General features: G+C 25.4%; 3 protein-coding genes across 6 annotated transcripts in view; 2 read left to right on the top strand and 1 right to left on the bottom strand.

Moving 5' to 3' along the window:
• The window catches only part of LOC127278052 (arrestin domain-containing protein 1-like), a 562072-nt gene that overhangs the window by 272624 nt on the left and 267212 nt on the right, over positions 1-22236 (bottom strand). The gene's annotated exons all lie outside the window — the stretch shown is intronic.
• Positions 9825-11466, top strand: LOC127278040 (uncharacterized). Its single transcript, XM_051299547.1, has 3 exons — positions 9825-10044; positions 10975-11169; positions 11333-11466. Exons 1-3 carry the CDS (start codon positions 9909-9911, stop codon positions 11464-11466), a joined length of 465 nt encoding a protein of 154 aa, XP_051155504.1. The 5' UTR covers positions 9825-9908.
• Positions 12284-13125, top strand: LOC127278038 (uncharacterized). The gene is made up of 3 exons (XM_051299546.1): positions 12284-12518; positions 12667-12844; positions 12938-13125. Exons 1-3 carry the CDS (start codon positions 12288-12290, stop codon positions 13123-13125), a joined length of 597 nt encoding a protein of 198 aa, XP_051155503.1. The 5' UTR covers positions 12284-12287.

Below are 22236 nucleotides of genomic sequence, written 5' to 3'. Positions count from 1 at the left end.
TACGATTACACAATCAAATAGTTTTACATCAAACCATATAGAATACCTCGTTATATATCATCTATCCTTGACAGTTATCTTTTTTTAATTGTATTCAAAAATTTTTATTTATTTTAATTTTTAACCATTATTTTTTTTACAACAAATCCTTATACTATTTACAGGATTTTGCCATAAAAATTTTATCTAAATCAATTACGGAAATTTAGTCATGAGTGGACCGCGTTTTGTTTTTCCTGTATAACTTTTTTTGGAATAAATAATTAGTACACATTTTTTGAATAAACATTACATATTTTCGTTTATCCGTTATGCATGATTAATTTGACTGCCTAAATAATAGCAAACTCAGCTTTAAAAAGCAAAAAGATACTATTTTGAGGCACTTGGAAAATGATCCCAAAATTTTTTCGCTACTTCGTGTTACGTTATTTTTTTAATCATCTCCGTTCAGAATACAAATATGAGTTCGGATTTTTAACTAAAAATAGTTTTGAGACAATGCGCACTTATTACAATAAACATTTTTATGCATATACTTATTTTACATAAAAAAAAACCAGGAAGTGGTCTACTCATGGCTACATTACCCTACGTATTTTGAGACAAAACATATACCGAAAATATTTTACATGAGAGATCATAAAAATCATTAGAATTTTTTTTAAAATAATTTTATTAAAAATAATTCTTTTTTAAACGAATTTTCATTTTTTGAATTACTATTTGACAGAATTTTTATTCTATAGTCATTTCATTTACATTAAAATTCGTTTAAATTAAAATTCTATTATATAAAAAATCAAGTAAAGAAAATGAATGTAAAATAAAAATTCTGCTAAACAAAAATTCGGTAGCTAAAAATATTGTTATAGGTCATGTAAAAATTTATAAAAAAAATCTCTTAAATTTTAATTCGAAAATTGAAGATTAGTAGTAAAAAATAATTATTTCCAATAAAATACTTTAAAATTCTAATTAATGATTTTTATGAGAAATTCATTCACCCTATTATATTAAAAAAAAATTTGTTTAGTAGATGAAAAATAATTACATGTATAATTATTATTATAAAAAAATATTTATATCTAACCTTAGACTGCAATTGATGTAGGTATGACACATTTTGAACGATGATATCTGCCGGAAACACGCGATTTAAAAAAATTTCGAACACTCCCGGAACAAAAAAAATTTACTGTAAAATTTAACAGAGATAAGTTAGGCTTTTAAACTATTTACATTAAGCACGTCTAAACAGGTCAATACACGAATTGCAACTGATTGAATTTTATTATGTTTGGGATTTTCAAACCTTATTGTTTATTACCATCGGTATAAAGCATATCCTTTGTACTTCAATGTAAACATAAACAGTACTGGATGCAGATATAAAATTTTAAAGTTGCTTCGACCCGTATCTACAGTCTATACTTGGAAATTATAAATTCTTAATTTAAATATTATTTCACTTCTGTACTTATTATGGGACAAAATTCATCAATAGCAATAGCAAAAATTTGAACATTGGATTTTTTAAAGAATCATAACTACACATTTATTTAGAAGTATTAAATTGACCCAAATTTCTATATCAATTTTATATTATTGGTATGAATTTGATACTTTTAAATTAGTGTCTATTGTATAAAAGGGTAAAAAAAGATTGACCTATATGTTTTCGAAATGTTTTTTCCTACTCTTTCAAAAGAGGTGCAAAAGTTTTTTTAAAAAATTCAAAATTTACCCCCTTTTTTTGAAAATTAAAAATAATTTTTGAAGTTTTTTTTACCCCTTACGATGAAGCTTAAAATATATGTTTGCATAATTTTTTAAAACAATTTTTACACCATTCGAAAAAGCAGGAAAAAACATTTCAAAAACATAGAGTCGCATTTGGGGCAAATGTAAAGAAGGGAAAACTAGGTTGATCCTGATCGTAGTCCTATTTTAATAAAATCATAGTAGGGCAATTGATGTTAATATATTTTTTTTCTTCACTGAGAAAAAAGGTTTGAGCTGACAACCAAATATTTCATTTAATATATGTGCAACTAAAATTTTTTGGTTGACACAACTAAACTTTAGTTGACATCAACCAAAGTTTGGTTGAGACTACCAAATTCTTTTTCATTTTCTTATTTAGTCGTCTGAAACAAACTTTGGTTGTTGTCAACTAAAGTTTAGTTGTGTCAACCAAAAAATTTTAGTTGCACATATATTGAATGAAATATTTGGTTGTCAGCTCAAACCTTTTTTCTCAGTGTTCATAAAATTGAATAATAGAAACATAGTTTACTCTCTAAATCTGAATTAGTAAAAAAGTTTACTAATTTAAATTAGTGACTCACTTTTTGCTTTAGAATTAGTTAAATTTTACTAATTGTTAGTAAAAGTTACTAATAATTAGTAAAATTTTACTAATTCAGAAGCAAAAAGTGAGTCACTAATTTAAATTAGTGAACATTTTTACTAATTCAGATTTAGAGAGTATTTACATTTTTTTCAAATAGAGAAAACTAGGAAGGCCCTGACCATAGCCCTATTTGTATAAGGTCAAAGTGCGGGATAATTTCTGTATATATAATGATGCATACGACTCGACATCTTTCTCAATGTGACGTACTGTGTGTGTGTCGACGTAACGCATAACATAATCTAACGTAACCTAGACCGTCAATGGTCTTTGGTCTCTCTGCTGCACTTCAATTCGCTTCCTTCTGATCTTTGCGCGGAGAAACGCGTATTGAGAAACATACCCGACTTGCCTGTGATTACAACTCTTATATGTACACAAGCCAGTGCTCCACTTCACCACAGAATCACCGTCTACGAATGATAATAAGCGAGGCAAGGGGAACGAACCTTGCATGATCAAATTACTCTCACCTTCATTTTCAATTCACAACCCAATGGGAAATAAACGATTGGTTTAATAATGGCCCAATAATGGGAGCCATTCGTTCCAATATTGTTGCAATGATGGCACACAATATTGGACCGCGATTGGTAAAATCTTGGGATGATCACGATGTTGCCAATCATTGGTAGCCAATGTTGTTTCATCATTGGCTGCCAAGAAAAAAATCGGTTTCTAAAAAGCTTGGTTATTAATTGGCTACCAAGATTGGACCATTATTGGAAGCCGATCGTTGGTTTTCAATAATGGTCCAATCTTGGTAGCCAATTAATAACCGAGCTTTTCAGAAACCGATTTTTTTCTTGGCAGCCAATGATGAAACAACATTGGCTACCAATGATTGGCAACATCGTGATCATCCCAAGATTTTTTTAATCGTGGTTCAGTATTGGGCACCAATAGTTCGAGAAAAAAATAAATTTCACACATTACAAAAAAAGATAGTTAAAATATCTTCAACCAATAAAAAGGGAAGAATATTTGCAAAGTGCGAACAAAATTGAACTGAATCCTTGACGACAAGGGAGGCTATTCTTATAGTGTTAAGGAAACATCTTGTTAGTGAGCAGAAACGACTACCGCACACCCTATACGTTACTTGTCGGAATTATTTCCATGCGCGTATGTTTTTGCGCAGCGCGGGGATTTTCAAATGTCATTAGAAACATTGTAAGAAAGATGTAATAAATTTTTATTACACTACATTAAAAAAAATTAATTTGCCGACAAAAAATTTTTGGGCTGAAAAAGTCTTTTTATTTAAATATCTAATTAAACGAATCAAAAATTTATTGATTTTAAATTTCATTTTTTCATAAATCAAATCACAGCACAGTTATTTAAAAATTTATATCTTTTTAATTTAATTAGTTTTAAAAAAATTTTATTTTAAAATTAATTATTTAAAAATTTTTTGAAACTAATTAAATTTATTGATTTTTAAAATTCAAGTTTTTTAATTTGACTGTGTTTAAAATTCATTTGAAATAAAATCTAAGTATTTTGAAATTTATTTTTTTTTTAATTAAAATGTTTATAAAAATTTATTACTAATTTTAATTTTATTTCTATGCAAATTCAATTACCTATTTTATAAATTTAATATTTTCTATTTTAATTGTGTTTAACTTCAATTACATTAGAATCTAATTGCTTGGCAATTTACCTTTCAAATTTTAATTATTATTTTATTTTTCAATTCAATTGTTTTTAAAAATTATTTACTATTTTTAATTTCATTAACATGAAAATTTAATTTTATTATAAATTTAATCTTTTTTATTTTAATTATTTTATAAATTTAATTACAAAAATACAATTATTTTGCAATTCAATTGTTTTTAAAAATTACAATTTTATAGTTAGTGAAAGTGAATTTTTATAAATTCATCCTTTTTATAGTAATTGTTATATAATTATTTTATAAATAATAAAATAAATTATAATAATTTTGCAGAAAAAAATGTAGTAAAGTGTCGAATTTATGTAATTGGAATTTTTTGTTTTTAAACAGCATTTTGTAAGATATAAAATAAAATGTGAATTGTTTACTAATTACCATTAATGGAATGAAGGAAAAAAAGAGAGAAAAATCATGATTTTAAATGTTTTACTTTTGAATAACTGATACAAAAAAGGGAACTTAGAAAAGACAGTGACGAATTGTGAACCCTTTAATCAAAGAATATAAACATTGCTTTTTTACACAAATATCTTTCTCATATTCATGAAAGTGACAACACAGTAGAAAATTGGCTTATCGATTATTTTGAGGAATACTGATATTTGTTATAAAAATTATTTTGAAACATTTTTTCTCTTTTAGTATTTTCCAATGAAACTTTAAATTCTTAAGTATTTTGTGTTATGAAAAACCGCTAGAATTTTAATTCTCGAATCTTTGAGCTTCTGAAAAAAAAAATTTTTTATTGTTAGTTTTATTAACTATAAATTCAAAATACTTATTGATTTATGTACTTTTCGTTAATATTAAAATATAATAGTAATAATTTATTTACCTGATTAAAAGGAATTATTTTATTCAACATGTAGGAAAGATACAGCATGATTTTCATTCTCAATTTCCAAAACTATACACTTTTCTTTTATTTCATTTATATTTATCAAAACTTTTCTTGTGTTTTTTGGACCTATCTTCCAAATTCCTATTAATGTTGAGTCGCAAGGATAGTCGAAAGAATTGCCTAAATTTTCCATTGTATATCCTTCTACAAATATCATATTTTCACTATTCTTTGAAATACTAATTACTTCAAAAAATGTCCCATTATTTAACAGAATAGTATTGTCGGGTTTAACAGTGCGAATTTTCGTTTCTTTTAATAATACACTTTGAATTTCTTTTGTTGATTTGTTTTTGTATTCCAGAATAATATCTTTTTGTTTCCGCTGAACTGGATAATTTACTGTTAATTTAAATTCAGGTGATAATTCAGGGCAATTTTCTATTTCTGAAATTCTTTTGATCAATTGCGGTACAATATCCTTTCGTCCCTTTATTAACGCTTTCAGCAAACCAAGGCAATTTTCAAAAGGAAATGCCGTAAAATCTGACAAACACTTTCTTACATGTTCCACATCATCCGCAACGTGAAGAAGATTATGGTTATTCATTTTTTGGCAATCTTCCCCGAAGAAAGTAGGCATTAAAATGAAAAAATTTTCTAATAGTGATTTTGCATAATTTTTATGCTTTACCGCTAACTCAGACGAGCATAAAATTCTACAAGCGACAAAATAGAGCATAAAGTGTTTATATGCGTCACAATTTAAAACATGTTTCAAAACAATAGCACTACAATATAATAATACAAAACGAAATTGTGTAGCTTTCCAGTATTGCAAATTATCAGTATCTAAAGTTTTTCGCTGGAACTCAATAGGTATTCCTGTTGACGCGCTTTTGAACAGTGCACTTAACTTGTTCCGTTTTTCAACACTTAATTTTGCAATTCGCTTTTTAGTAGTGAACCACTCTTCCATGCAGTATTTCATGCCACCTTCGGATAACAAGTGCATAGAATCTAGAAAAACATGTCGTATTGGATCGAAATTAATTAATTTCAAAAGGTAACAATCCGTTACATGATGATCACTTTGACGTTTATTTCTAAATGATTCATTTGTTCGTAGTTTGGAATCAACTTTTGGAAATATTCTCTTTCTGTTAATTGTTATACCACGTGTTTCGCATCTTTCACAAGAATTGAAGCCGGTGTGACCTTTGCATCCTTTGATGAAAGCTCTGGCCGGAGTATCGCACACAAATCCTTGAAACTTTACAGTGTAAAAAGTGTTTCCAATTTTAATTCCATTAGAAATGAGAGAATTCATCTCTTCTACAAATTGCTGAAAATATTCTTCTGCTGATCCGGGTTTTGCATTACCGCCAAAAACGGCAATAATAAAAGGCGCTGATTTATAATCTTTATTATCAATCATGCCCAGGATAGGCCATAATTGCTCTCGAGATTTTTGAAAAACTTGTACTCCATCAACGTTTACAAGTATACTTATCGTATTTTCAACAAATATGGATGGATCTATGATTTTTTTTAACCTTTCAGTAAGTCCGAAATATGCAAAACAGCCAAGTTTCCCTCGAGAACTTTCCATGACTTTTACGTCAAAATCGGATGTAGATTGCGATGGCAGAAGAATTGACGATGACTCTGGAATATTATTAACACCTCCATTTTTTAAAGTTTTTAATAAATCGTCAATACATTTTCGAGTTAAATTTTTTCTATATTTAATTGCCCAAACTTGCAAACTTATTCTCAAATTTTGATCTTCAATTTTTTTTGCATCACTTAAAGATTGTTGTGGATTATTTTCCGAAAGGTACTCCAATTCTTCATCGCACTCCTCTGATGAATTACTGCTATAATCAGTATCAATAGTATCATCTAAATTTGAATCTTGATTAAAAGTAATATCTTCATTAGTGTGAAAATTTTCATCAATACATAAAAGTTCATCGTTTTTCAAATCTTCAGTATGTAAATTATTATCAATGATTACTGCATCGTCAGTTAAAGGTCTTTGGTCTTCATAATTTTGGCTGTGCGTACCAGCGTCAGTGATGTCAGAAAATAAAATATCATCAGATTTATTATCATTTTGTTTTTGGACTTTAATATCATTTTCTATTGATTCATTTTTTAACTCTCGTTTAAAAGCTCGATACTTTTTGGTTCGGTAGTAAACCGACATTTTGATTTATTTTCACCTAAAAAAAAGAAATATGCATTAAAATTTCTTAAGATTTTCAATTTTTTTAATGATTTTACATTCCACAATTTTTGCATTAACATAATATTTATTCTACAGTGTTTTTTATGATATATTACAGCATTCACATAATAAACTTTCATTTTGGAAATAAAATGTGATATTTAATTTCTCATAGTGCACAATTTAAAAAATTGGCGAAAAAAGTAAGCTTCCTTATTAAACTTAAAAGTCTTGCAATGTTAAAAAGAATCTGAATTTTTTCCATCATCTTGCCTAAAAAATAAATTTTTGATTAATTCCTTGAGTAGGATGATTTTATAAAATAAAAATGAGCACAAGATTTGATACATATTTTTAAAAAATGTATTATAAAATTTTGTCTAATATCACTTTGAAATAAAAAATCGAGATTAATATCTAAGTTGTAACTATAAAGGTCATTAATATTTCTTGAAAATAAAATAATTTAAAAAAAAATTGAAACGAACTCAAATTATTTACTTGAAAACTGGAATATGAAAATGAACGAATATTTTTTTTTATCTAAAAATTTAGAAAAATTACTACTACAATAAATACAAGAGGAGAAAAAGAAATTATTAAAAATATGAATTAATAATAAAATGTATGTGCCTGAAGTTCTGAACGTTCAAATGAACGAAATAATTTTTTGGTCTATAAATTTTTTAAACATTAATACAGCAATGGAAAATAAAAATGTATATTAAACATTTAATAAATTATAAATGTATTTTTGAATGCAGAATATATATTTTATAATAAAAATTGAAAATAAAAACCTTAGTAAATAAATTGTTCGTTCATTTGAAAGTTCAGAACTTCAGGCACATTAAATTTCAATAAAAAGTAATAAAATTTAGTATTTTTAAGATATTTTACTAAATATTTAATAAAATTGTGATAATACACTTATTTCTTCTCATTTTTTGTATTTTACACTTTATGTTGGATAGATACAACAATTTATAAGACAAATTTATTTAAATTTTTTAAACCCGATATTAATTAAAAAATAAATTAATCATAATGAATTTTTGAACCTATATGTTAATAGAATATAATGCAAAAAATAGAATTGATAAAAAATTCTTATATTTAAAAAAAAACCATTTTTATTGATACCTGAACAATTTTGTTTTATGTAATATATTGTTTCTGCACAAACTGTCTCAATTATTCTTAAATTAAAATTGAAAATAATTTTTTATTCTTAAGTACTTTTTAATTTAAAATAATAATATTTAATATAATATAATATTATAATATTAATAATCTATTTGTATGTAATGTGAACACTTTAACACACACTTTAACATAACCTCAAATAATATATATATATATATTTATGCTTTCTGCATTTGCAGCAAATATATATTACTGCTGCATTATATTTTTAAGTTATATTTTAGGTTACCTTGTTTATTTACCTATTTTTACTCCCTTTTTTATATTTTTGATAAAATAAACTGCTCCTGTATAGCACATCAAGAAAACGTGTTTAATTTAACGTGCTTTATATTATTTCTATTATAACGGTTAATCGGAAAACTAATAATTATCCGTTATTCCAAGTCTTGGTATGTTATGGAAATAATAAACAAAGAATTAAAAAACAATTAAAAAGTTTGTTAAATTTGGAAAAATACTTCGTTCTTCAAAACAACACATACAAGATAATGCTATGCACGAGTAGTCTGCTATATATAAAGCGCGCATGTGCGGTCTTCATTTTAAATACTTAACAGTTTAATCTCATCTTAAAAATTATTTTTTAAAAATATTTGTAGTCTCAAAAGATTTTAATAATACAATTTACATTTAGAAAATAATTCAAGTATTTAATTATAACATAAAATGTTAACACTTTTTTGGTAATAAAACAATACATGCGAAACTAATAAAATTATAAAATTATTTCTTGGAAGTTGGCAACAGTGATTATGAAATAAGTGAACATCATTGCAGTTTCTAGTCACAGTTGATTTTCGGTAACTGTTTAATTACATTTGAATTCATCTGATTAAAGTGCAATTTCAAAAGTGATTTCTAAAAGGTATGTAATTCAAATTATCATTTCTTTAACGTATTTATAATACTAAAATTATCACATTGAACAAAATTTATTAATGAATTTAGAAAATTCTGCATGAAAAGAGGAATTTTATCCCTTGACATAACCTAAAATCTGCCTTAAAATGCTTTTTAGTATACTCATTAAACAATAGAATATAAATATTTTCGGTGAAATTCTAGAAGAAGAGTAATGAAAAATTGATAAATTATTTAATTATAATTCACATGACATTTTAGAATTTTAGCTAAATACATACAGAATTTACGCAAAATCTAACCGGTAAAATTAAGCACGTGACGACTACGTGCCCGCACGTGTTTTAGCATTCACATGCTGTTAAATTTAATAATTTTTAAATACGATTAAAACATTAATAAAGCAATAAATTAGAAAAATGTAGTATAGAATTTTTTTATAATTGGTTTAAATTATTTTCATAATTTTTAAAAATTAGATGTCAATGACATTGACAGAAATATAATAGAACTTCTCATTTAAGCATTTTAAACATTTCAGATGTCAACAGCAGATAAAGAAAGGAAGTCCAAATTTTTTCTTATAGAATTTATCACACAAGCACAAAATTCAAAAAATGTGACAAAAAAATGCATTGACATTGTTCCCGCATCTTGGACAATGTTCAAGAATAATCAATGGACATGTAAATATCCTGAGGAGGAGGATTACCCCAATGTTGATAAATGGATACGTCAAGAAATTACTCCTGTATCGACATGGAAAAATTTTAATATTAATCTAATTGCAGATGCTCGTAAGTATAATTTAATAATCTAATAAAGTCAGTGAATAATTTTTGAAGTAAAATCATTTTGTTAAAATTAAATAGTTTATTTTTAACATATAATTTAAAAAAGTGTTTTTCATATTCCTTTAAAAATTAAACATTGTTTAAAACCGCATTAAAATTCATTTTATTATAAAATGGTTAAGAAAACAATGATATACGATTAAAAGAGATGTTACGTTATTTATAATATATTATGTTATTTTATAATCAGTAATATTTATTATAAATAATAAAAAAGTGTAAGCAAAAGTATGGAGAAAAATGTTAATCGGGCATAGTTTTTCATTGAAGAATATTAATTATTCAATTATTAATTTATTATTAAATGACATTATTCTTGCTGAGTGCTATATTTGTTAACGATTTGATTTTTCCAAACAATTTTTAAAATTTTTAAAGGAAGGAAAGAACACTATTGTTTTAATAACATTTTTTAAAAGAACTATTTGAAATAAACAATTTTTATAACAATAATTTTTTAATAATACATTTCAAATTGAGAAGAACCTTTTTTGTAAGTAAAGTGGTTAACAGAAACTGGAGAAAAAATTTTTTTTTATAACTTTGCTAAAAATTTTAACTGTTAGTAACTTTAACACAAATCTTTTTGGTCTAACAATTTCAGAAATTGTACTTTTGTAATGTTAGGTGATCAGTTTCAGAAAGTCTAACCCTATTGTTTCATAATCTTATTTAAAAATTATTTTTAAATAAGTTTACTGTACCATATTCTTAACATTAGTTTTATCAATTATTTTGTATACTTGTTCACTTCTTGATATATTTGTTTTTTTAATATATTTTAATTTATATAATAATAATTATTATTATATATTATATTATATTTATATAATAATTTATTATTATTTTAATTTATATTATTTATATTTGAAGGTAATTATGAACAAGCCTATAGAAGAATGGAAAGAATGTGTTCAGAAGGGACTGTGAATAACAGCGGAGTTGATACTGACACGAAAAATTCTGATGTAAATTCTCCTGAGAAACTAAGAATGCTTACTCTAAAAGATGCTGCAGGTGTATTAAAAAATATTCCACAAATGAATCTTGAAAAAGATAATGATGCAGGTTTTATATATTTTTATTTGTTTTCTTAATAAGTTTTCTTGTTTCTTTTTTATTTTTTAGATAAAAACTTTTTAAAATTTTATAGACACCAAAATTACTTAAATTTATACTTTTTAATCATTTTAATCTATATCATTAACTTTTTTCATGGATATATTCTCAGGTTTAAATAAATTGGACTTTTCTGGTGAATCCTCTTCTTCTTTTTCCACGAATGGAAGGACTAAAATTACCAGTAAGGAACCTCGAATTGTTCAGAATAGAAAAAGTAAGTTTTATTCCTGTTCATGGCATTGACTTTTAAAATATTTTCTATAAAATGATCATAGAAAAATATTTAAAAGTTAAAGCTTCATTATATTTTTTACACCATATTGAAAATATATATTTAAGATAAAATGATGACTTTTCTAAATTAGAAAGACGATTATCTTATTCCTCTTCAAGCGAGGAAGAATCAATGGCAGAAACCAAATTTAGATTTTCCTCCGAACAATTTTCTTCCAAAGTAAAAGAGAGTAAGTTTCAAAAAATATTTTAATTTTTTTGAAAAATAATGAACAGTTTTTTAGTAATATGAAGTAAACATTAGAAGTTTTTAATTAATTAATTAATTTTTAATTAATTAATTCTTCAATTCAATGAACAACTTTTCATGGTTTTAATTAGTGATTTTCTTAGCGGAAGTCACTGATTGCAATAGTAAAAAATTACTAATTAAAATTCAATCAGTTATTGCTTTAGATTTATATAGAATTTAAGGGTTAGATTTTTAACTAAACTTAATATTTATTAAGTAAAATTCTGATGAGCAATAATTAATTATTATTTTTTAAATGTAATTTGTAGGAAATTCTCTATTAAAAAACTCGCTAATTTCTGAAGAATATCAACCTGATTCTTTTGACAATTCCGAAGTTCAAAATTTAAGGACTTTAACTACTGAAGAAGTAAACGTAAATGGTTCGCAGTTAAACGTTGAAACTACAGCAGATAGTAAGTTGAATTTTTTAGATTTATTTACTTATCACTGATATCACTATTAGAAATAACCTTTTTTTATATTGTTTACAGGCGTGGAAAAAATTTTTGAACATTTAAATCTTTTAGAGACGAGAATGATGGACTTCATTGAAAAAAAAATGAACTCTATGGAACGTCGAGTTCAGTACGATATTAAGCATAAAAGTGACGAAATAATAGACGTTGTAAAGGCTGCTATGTCAGCATCAACTGTTCAGTCGTTTTTAGAAAAACCTCTAATGAATAAGCTGCCACTTCAAACTTGCGAAGAATTCGAAACTTTTGAAATCGAAATAAAAAAAAATGAAGAATTGCGACAAAATTTGGTAAATATCTACTTTATTTTCTACAACATAATTTTTATAAATATGAAAAGTAAAATTAATTTAACTAAGAGAATATGTACAAAATTTATAACAAGTATATACTCTAATTTTACTTACCTTTAAATCTTTAACACTTTTTAATTCATAGCAAACCCACATTTTGCGTCAAATAGCCAGTTCTTTAAACGTTCGCGAAGCTGTAAAATGTGTGATGCCATCACTAATTAAAAAAGATGTACAAATAAAATATTCCGGAAAAGGAAAAAAGTCTAAAGGAGTCGGAAAATTAGATTTTTCAGCAACTGCGCTTTATTCATGTATTGCAGGTATAATTTTAAAATGATTTTGATATTTTCTCTTAAATAGAATATGCTAATTTTTATTTTTTTCAGCTTCAATTACTTTTAAAATAAAAGAAGCGAAAGAAAGCGATGTTTCTAGCGCTATAGGGACATGGCTGGCACAATCTGGGGATAGAGAAGGTGGGAGAAAAAATAGAAATCTAGAAAATTCAAAAGCTGATAATACGCCAGTAATGATTGACGAATTAACTGTTAATCAGTTAAACGAAATTCCTAGACCGGATGACAATGGAAATATTGTTTAAAATTTTTTTTCATTATTTTTCATTATTATTTTCATTATTGTATAAAATAATCGATAAGCCAATTTTCTACTGTTTTGTCACTTTCATGAATATGAGAAAGATATTTATGTAAAAAAGCAATGTTTATATTCTTTGATTAAAGGGTTCACAATTCGTCACTGTCTTTTCTAAGTTCCCTTTTTTGTATCAGTTATTCAAAAGTAAAACATTTAAAATCATGATTTTTCTCTCTTTTTTTCCTTCATTCCATTAATGGTAATTAGTAAACAATTCACATTTTATTTTATATCTTACAAAATGCTGTTTAAAAACAAAAAATTCCAATTACATAAATTCGACACTTTACTACATTTTTTTCTGCAAAATTATTATAATTTATTTTATTATTTATAAAATAATTATATAACAATTACTATAAAAAGGATGAATTTATAAAAATTCACTTTCACTAACTATAAAATTGTAATTTTTAAAAACAATTGAATTGCAAAATAATTGTATTTTTGTAATTAAATTTATAAAATAATTAAAATAAAAAAGATTAAATTTATAATAAAATTAAATTTTCATGTTAATGAAATTAAAAATAGTAAATAATTTTTAAAAACAATTGAATTGAAAAATAAAATAATAATTAAAATTTGAAAGGTAAATTGCCAAGCAATTAGATTCTAATGTAATTGAAGTTAAACACAATTAAAATAGAAAATATTAAATTTATAAAATAGGTAATTGAATTTGCATAGAAATAAAATTAAAATTAGTAATAAATTTTTATAAACATTTTAATTAAAAAAAAAATAAATTTCAAAATACTTAGATTTTATTTCAAATGAATTTTAAACACAGTCAAATTAAAAAACTTGAATTTTAAAAATCAATAAATTTAATTAGTTTCAAAAAATTTTTAAATAATTAATTTTAAAATAAAATTTTTTTAAAACTAATTAAATTAAAAAGATATAAATTTTTAAATAACTGTGCTGTGATTTGATTTATGAAAAAATGAAATTTAAAATCAATAAATTTTTGATTCGTTTAATTAGATATTTAAATAAAAAGACTTTTTCAGCCCAAAAATTTTTTGTCGGCAAATTAATTTTTTTTAATGTAGTGTAATAAAAATTTATTACATCTTTCTTACAATGTTTCTAATGACATTTGAAAATCCCCGCGCTGCGCAAAAACATACGCGCATGGAAATAATTCCGACAAGTAACGTATAGGGTGTGCGGTAGTCGTTTCTGCTCACTAACAAGATGTTTCCTTAACACTATAAGAATAGCCTCCCTTGTCGTCAAGGATTCAGTTCAATTTTGTTCGCACTTTGCAAATATTCTTCCCTTTTTATTGGTTGAAGATATTTTAACTATCTTTTTTTGTAATGTGTGAAATTTATTTTTTTCTCGAACTATTGGTGCCCAATACTGAACCACGATTAAAAAAATCTTGGGATGATCACGATGTTGCCAATCATTGGTAGCCAATGTTGTTTCATCATTGGCTGCCAAGAAAAAAATCGGTTTCTGAAAAGCTCGGTTATTAATTGGCTACCAAGATTGGACCATTATTGAAAACCAACGATCGGCTTCCAATAATGGTCCAATCTTGGTAGCCAATTAATAACCAAGCTTTTTAGAAACCGATTTTTTTCTTGGCAGCCAATGATGAAACAACATTGGCTACCAATGATTGGCAACATCGTGATCATCCCAAGATTTTACCAATCGCGGTCCAATATTGTGTGCCAATAGTTTGACAAGAAAAAAACGATTGGAAACCATTCTTGGCCCATTATTTGTCCAATCGTAACCAATGGCAATTTCCCATTGGGAACATTCACCTTTACGATTACATTATTATTAAATAACCATCCAAAGTCACATGTTCACGATGATATGTTTATTGTCATCATCGTATTATTATTATTATTTCTACTTACATTGAAAAAAAATATTTTGTGTTTGTAACACAATCATTTGGTTAGGCAATTTTGTTTCTTGTAACCAAATTTTGATTGGCTGAAACAAAGTCGTAGAGTTATCTCAACCAAACATTTGGTTAGGCCAACAAAATTATTTGGTTGACCATTTTTAAATTCCAACCAAAATAAGATTACGACAATTAAATAATTTTGTTAACACAACAAAATAGTTTTGATGTAAAAAACCAAATGATCGTTTGTTGTCCTAACCAAAATTTAGTTACGACAACCAAATAATTGAATTCGCTCTCAGCTCGTACCTGAAGAGAACAATTAATTTAAATCTCTCACAAAGATGGGTAGTCGAGTGGTCAGAGCTCCCCACTCGCAGTTTAAAAACAGAGGTTCGATCCTAGGAGATGAGATTTTTTAAAGTTCACAAATATCTCAATTGGATAAATATAAATTAAACGTTAAATTGATAATAAATAAATAATAAATTAAATAAAAAAGATAAAATGAAAAGAAATAAGGTGGAATAAAATTTTTAATTTTACTAACAAAATTGTTGGTAACCAAACCAAACATTTTTGTTATGCCAACAAAAATCACTCAACCCAATTTTTTTGGTTGACTCAAACAAATATTTTGGTTGCTTAAATACCAAAAAAATTTTTTTGTTGGCCCAACCAAATTTTGATTGATCTGACTAAACATTTTTTTCAATGTATGGTAATATACAGTCAATCCTCGTAAAAGATGTCTTTTAAAATGACGCTTCAGTTTCTAATTATTATAATTCTAATTAATGGCAAATTATTGGCAACCAATAATTATCCAATTTAAAAAATTCTAATAATAATTTAAAAAAAAATTATTTTTATTATTTTTTAATAGTTATTATTATTATTATTATTTTATTTTTAATAATTAAATTAAAATAAAAAAATGGTCATCAAAGTAGTAGTGAAACCATTTCTTCCAAAAAAGAGTTTCTCTCAAATCCAATAAATAGAAGAGACATCGGGCAGAAAAAAATTTCGACAAGAAAAAGAATTTTCGATCACTGCTTATATACCAATCTAATGGCACCTCAACTGCGAGAAACAGTTATGATGTTCGCCCTCCTGTGGCGTTGAGCAACCTAAAGTCCAGAGCTGAGTTATCAGCGCAGCGCGAGAACATTTGAAAAATTTGATTTTATTAGATATTTTATTTTATAATTAACGAATTATTAAGTATGACATTATGTTATTAATAATTATTTATGACATTAATTATTTATTAAGTTAATTATTTGTCATATTTAAAATAGAATAAAATATCTAATAACATGAAATTTTTCAAATGTTCCCGCGCTGCGCTTATGGCTCAGCTCCGGACTTTAGTTCGCTCAACGCCACTGGGAGGGCGAACATCATAACTGTTTCTCGCAGTTGAGATGCCATTAGATTGGTATATAAGCAGTGATCAAAAATTTTTTTCTTGTCGAAATTTTTTTCTGCCCGATGTCTCTCCTATTTATTGGATTTGAGACAAACTCTTTTTTGAAAGAAATAGTTTCACTAATACTTTGATGACTATTTTTTTATTTTAATTTAATTATTAAAAATAAAATAATAACTATTACAAAATAATAAAAATAAATATTTTTTTAAAATTATTATTAAAATTTTTAATATTGGATAATTATTGGTTGCCAATGATGGTTGCCAATCATTGGCATCGGCGTGAACAGCCCATGACTTTACCAATAATGGTCCATTATTGAAATTATATTGGCATCCCTGGCTCCCATTATTGGGCCATTAATACGCCAATGGTATTTTTCCCATTGGGTTTGTTGTGTTGACCAAACTATTTTATTGTCGAAACCAAATTTTGGTTGGAATTTAAAAATGGTCAACCAAATAATTTTGTTTGCCTAACCAAATGTTTGGTTGAGATAACTCTACGTCTTTATTTTAGCCAATCAAAATTTGGTTACAAGAAACAAAATTGCCTAAACAAACGATTTCGTTATTCTTTCGAGGATAATTAAAAAATGCGAAATTTTTAAAAAAAATTTTATATATAGTCTGAGTTAAAAACCGCGATTATTTGATGTATTGGAGATTCGAATACTTCCTTCATGGCAAATAGACTATATAGTGTTTAATAGATAAGTGATAAGATGATTATTTATCAAATAGACAAATATGTACTATAGAAAAAAATCATCACGGTTGGGCCTATATAAATATATATATATATGTGTCTTATTCTTGATACACCTACATGTGAATTGAAAGGCGCGCGTGGGTTATCAAGAACGTATTAGTCGCGGCCCTGACTTTTCAAAGTGGATTGGTTTGATAAAATGTATTTGATAAAGGACCCGCAGAGGCGAAAAAAGTCATCAGACTATTTTTTTTTTTTTTATAAAGGGTTCATTCAGAAACTATTTCAAGATTAGTGACGTGACTTTTACTATGAATATTAAAAGTTAAAATTTTCTAATATATTATATAAAATTGTTACCCTGACATTTAATTTATTATTAGAATCTAAATAAGTGGGATAAAGATAACAGTAAAAAAAAATTAGTCAGTGTCTATAACGACTGATAACATTGAAATTCGGACGCATGTAATTTTTATTCCATATATTTACACTGAAAGAAAATATATGTAAAAAATGTTATTAACTATAGTAGACAATTTAGTAAATATTTTTCAATTTTTTGGGAAAACGAATGAAAATGGGAAATATTGATACAAAAAAATAATAGACTTTTGAAAATATTTTTCAGTTTTTAAGAAATGGATTTCAAATTTGATATTTGTGATATTTGCATCTTTGACTAAAATAGATTTTTTTATTATTATCATCATTATTAATGTACAACTTTTGATTGCTTTGTAATTATGTAAAATTAATATTAGTTTTTATTCTTTTTAAAATTATTTGACATGAAAAAATATATTACTTTTTAAAGATGATTAAAAAAAATAATTAAATTTTAGAAAACCTTTTTTTCTAATTTTTTAAAAAAGTATACTCAATTTATCAAAATAACCTTAAAGACCATTAAAAATTTTGAGATTGCTTCATAGTTATGGATGTAACAAAAAAAGAATATTTTTTCAAGTTATAAAATACATATAGAGGAAAAAGTGACACAAAATAAAGCATATATATATTTTATAATCATAAAATGCAAAAAAAAAAATTCAATATATGCATTCAATATTATCAAAAAAAGAGGTTATATGACAGAAGTTGGAGTTATCAATTGTTGTTGCTTCTCTTTCCATTTCAAAAAAAATGCAAAGAAAGAAAAAATAAAGTGCCGATAAATTTGTCCAATATCTTCTCGTTTGTGTGGCGCCAAAACTATATGTACATATCTTATCAAGTTGTCAGTATTTTAATTTTCTTTCCTTAAAGAGTGAATAAAAAAAATTAATATATATATATATATATTTTTAAAGTAGGGCTATAACCAGGGTTTCTCTAGTTTTCCCTATTTCAAAAAATATAAATAAACTATTTTTTAGCTTTACATTTCGTAAAAAAATATATTAACAATTGACCCACTTTGCCCTATTTTGAATAGGGCTTCAGTAAGGACCTCTCCAGTTTTCCCTTTTTGAACAAATGTAAATCTTTTTACAAGTATTTTAATAATTTTTTTATTTTAGGACTTTGACCAAAATTTCCCGGCGAAATCCCAAATAAGGTGTTCAGTAGTTTCAAAAAAGAACACTGTTTAGGATCTCACCAGTTTTCCTAGTTTGAAAAAATGTAAATAAACTGAATTTTGAACATTACCTTTTGTAAAAAAAATATTTTAACAAAATTGACCCACTTTGGATTTATTAAAATAGGGCTATGGCCAGGGCCTATCTAGTTTTCCCTGTTTAAAAAAATTAAAGAAATAAACTAATAGTAAGATTTTAACTGTAAAAAACTATATTAAAATTTAAAAAAATCTTTATACTAGTGTTTTAATTAGTTTTTCAATTTAGGGCTTTGATCAGAATTCCTGATTAAAATCCAAATTGGATGTTCACTAGATTCAAAAGAGGGCACTGTTCAGGGTCTCATCGGTTTTCCTAGTTTCACAATTAACAATTAACGCAATACCTTTCGTAAATAAATATATTAAAAAATGACCCATTTTGCTCTTATTAAAATAGGGCTACGATCAGGGCCACCCTAGTTTTCTCTGTTTGAAGAAAACATAAATAATCTAATTGTAAGTTTTTTACTTTACATTTTATAGGAAAAATTTTAACAACTGACCCACTTTTTCTTTAGTAAAATAGGGCACTCTTCAGGGCCACACCAGTTTTCCCTGTTTGAACAAAATGTAAATAAAATAAGTTTTTAACATTATCCTTCGTAAAAAAAATATATAAACAATTAAAGTAAAATCTTCGTACTACTTTACTAATTATTGTTCTTCATTTTAGGATTTTTGACAAAAAATTCTAAATAAGAGGGGGGGGGGGGGTTTTTCATGAAAAATGAGCTTGATCCTGACCTTAAATCACACACTCGTTATACGTTTACTTGATTATACTTGGTGCGTACATTCGAGCAAGTATACTCATTTGTAGTATATTACGTAAGAAAAAAGTCAACGGCAAATAAATGACAATGACTGCAACCGCGCAAAGAATAAAATCCGTTACTTTGCCAAGATTTCAGTGCTTGTTTACCAAAAGATTTTTACTGATGATAAATGATTAATTGATGTGATTTCATTTACTCAAAAAATATTTCATTCTAACAGGTGAGATTATAACCTATGTATGATATGGAAACTTTTTTTGCTTTTCTTAATTCTTATTACTCTATTATTAATTTACATTTATAATAATAATAATAAAAATAATAATAATAATTATTATTATTAATAATTACAATAATGTAAATATATTTGTAATTATAGAAAATATTTAAAATAGCATTTTTAACGATTTGTTTATAACTAAAAAGTGTTGGCTCATTAACTACTTTGTTGAAAAGTGAAATCTGATTGGCGAAATATTGAACGAGCCTTCTTGAAAATGTGCGTCATTTAGATTATTATCAATATATCATCAAAATGACTTTGCAAAATTATAGCTCTACACCTTATCGTACACAGGTGTAAATTTCAGAAAAGCTAATATGTAAAATACATTTTTGTTAAAATTTGTTGCATTGAGATTAAAAGATATCTTACAAAGTTAATGATATTTACATACTTACTTAGATGCATATTATAGGAATATTTTGACGAGACAAATTTTTATTTTTGCTTCAATTTATAATTTCTAAAATTAAAGTACAATATTTACAAAAATAAAAGCAAATGTCAAAAATTAAAACATACTCTATTAATATTAATTAAAGTAATTAATTAAATATTAAAGTACTCTAGAAAAAAGTATTCCATGATTTCAAAAAAAAAAAAAAAACCGCTGCCAAGTTGAAGTATGTATTTTTGTGTTCATTCCATGAACACTTTGCTTCCTCATGGAAGCATATTATTTATATTTATATTTAAATATTTATTTAAATATAAATCGTAAAATGTTCGTTAATAGGTCAAAAAATGCGTCTTGAAAATCTCTACAAAATGAAACTAAAAAAACTGTAGGTGTCATAACATTTTTTTAAAGTTATGAGCAAAAAACGATTTTTTATGATTTTTAAAATGTCAATAACTTTGGATAAAATAATCGTAAACTGTTCATTAATAGGTCAAAAGATGCGTCTTGAAAATCTCTACAAAATGAGACTAAGAAAACTGTAGGTGTCATAACATTTTTTTAAAGTTATAAGCAAAAAACGATTTTTTATGATTTTTAAAATGTCAATAACTTTGGATAAAATGATAGCAGATTGTTCGTCAATAGCTCAAAAAATGCGTCTTAAAAAACTCTACAAAATTAAGTAAAAACATCCCAACTTTCAAAACATGTGTTTCAAGTTATGGGCAAAAAACGATTTTTCAAAAATTTTAAAAGTCAAAAAAAATATAGTTAATATGTATTAATTTGTCCCAAAGTTTTCTCATTTTATGTCCCCAAGTGAGATCTACAATTTAAAAAAAATTCAGCCCTAAAGCTCTTATAGAATTTGAGATATTTATGAAAATGTAATGTATATACACACACACACACACATACGGAATGACATTTTCTAAAAATGTCATTTTTGGATTCCTGAGGTCAAAAAACATAAAGATATGTCAAAAAAATGAGTTCGAAAAATTTCGCGAAAACAATACTTCCTCCATGAGAAAGCAATAGAAATATTTTTACCAGAGTTATAGAAACTAGAGATGGTGAGTATAATAGCCCCGAGATTGGGGCTATTATACTTAAACATTTTTTTTTTATGCAGCTTTAACTATATGAAATATTTTCTACAAATAGTCTAGATTATTTTATTATTTTAAATATTTTATTACTTAAAAACTGACGCTGAGTATAATAGACCCTGGGTGAGTAGAATAGCCCCGATTGACGGTAATATAAAATCTTGTAGAAAAAACGAATAAATTAATAATACTACCCATCAAAAAGGTGTTTGAACCTATAATTTACATTACGTCATTTGCTAAACTAAAAACAAGATTCTCATAACAAATGTCAATAACATAATTCAATGGAAAAGGTAGTTTTACTCTGTTTTTTTTTGTCTGACGCCATAAGTTACGCATGATGCCATCGTTTAATATGTAAAATAAAATATTGAAAAGATATTCTTTGAAAAATATTTTACGTCATCAAAGGGATCAAATACTTTTTAAAAACTTAATTAACATATTTTTATATTTAATGATAAGGGACGCATGAATCAGTTTTAAAGTTAATTTTTTAGAATTATAATTTAACAGAATTTCATTTTTTGTAGAATATTATTTTTGCAGAATTGTAATTTATAAGAATCTTAATTTTTGCAGAAAAAAAAATTTGTACATAATTTAAATTTTATAGAATATTTATTTGTTCGATTTTTCATTTTATAGAATTTCTATTTAATTGATTATCAATGTTGCAGAATTTTTATTTAGACGAAAATTATTTAGATTTAAAATCTAAATAACAATAACTGATACACATAACACTTAAATCTAAGAATGAAAAATTTTCGCACTCATGGGGGATTGAACCCTGGACCTTAAAAATACGATTCATGCAAATTAC

Source organism: Leptopilina boulardi, unplaced genomic scaffold (assembly GCF_019393585.1).
Source record: "Leptopilina boulardi isolate dan_hultmark-lab unplaced genomic scaffold, ZJU_Lbou_2.1 LbouV2_194, whole genome shotgun sequence".
NCBI classification, from domain to species: domain Eukaryota; kingdom Metazoa; phylum Arthropoda; class Insecta; order Hymenoptera; family Figitidae; genus Leptopilina; species Leptopilina boulardi.
Note: the sequence above shows the minus strand (reverse complement) of the source record. Positions and strands in the feature narration are given on the sequence as shown.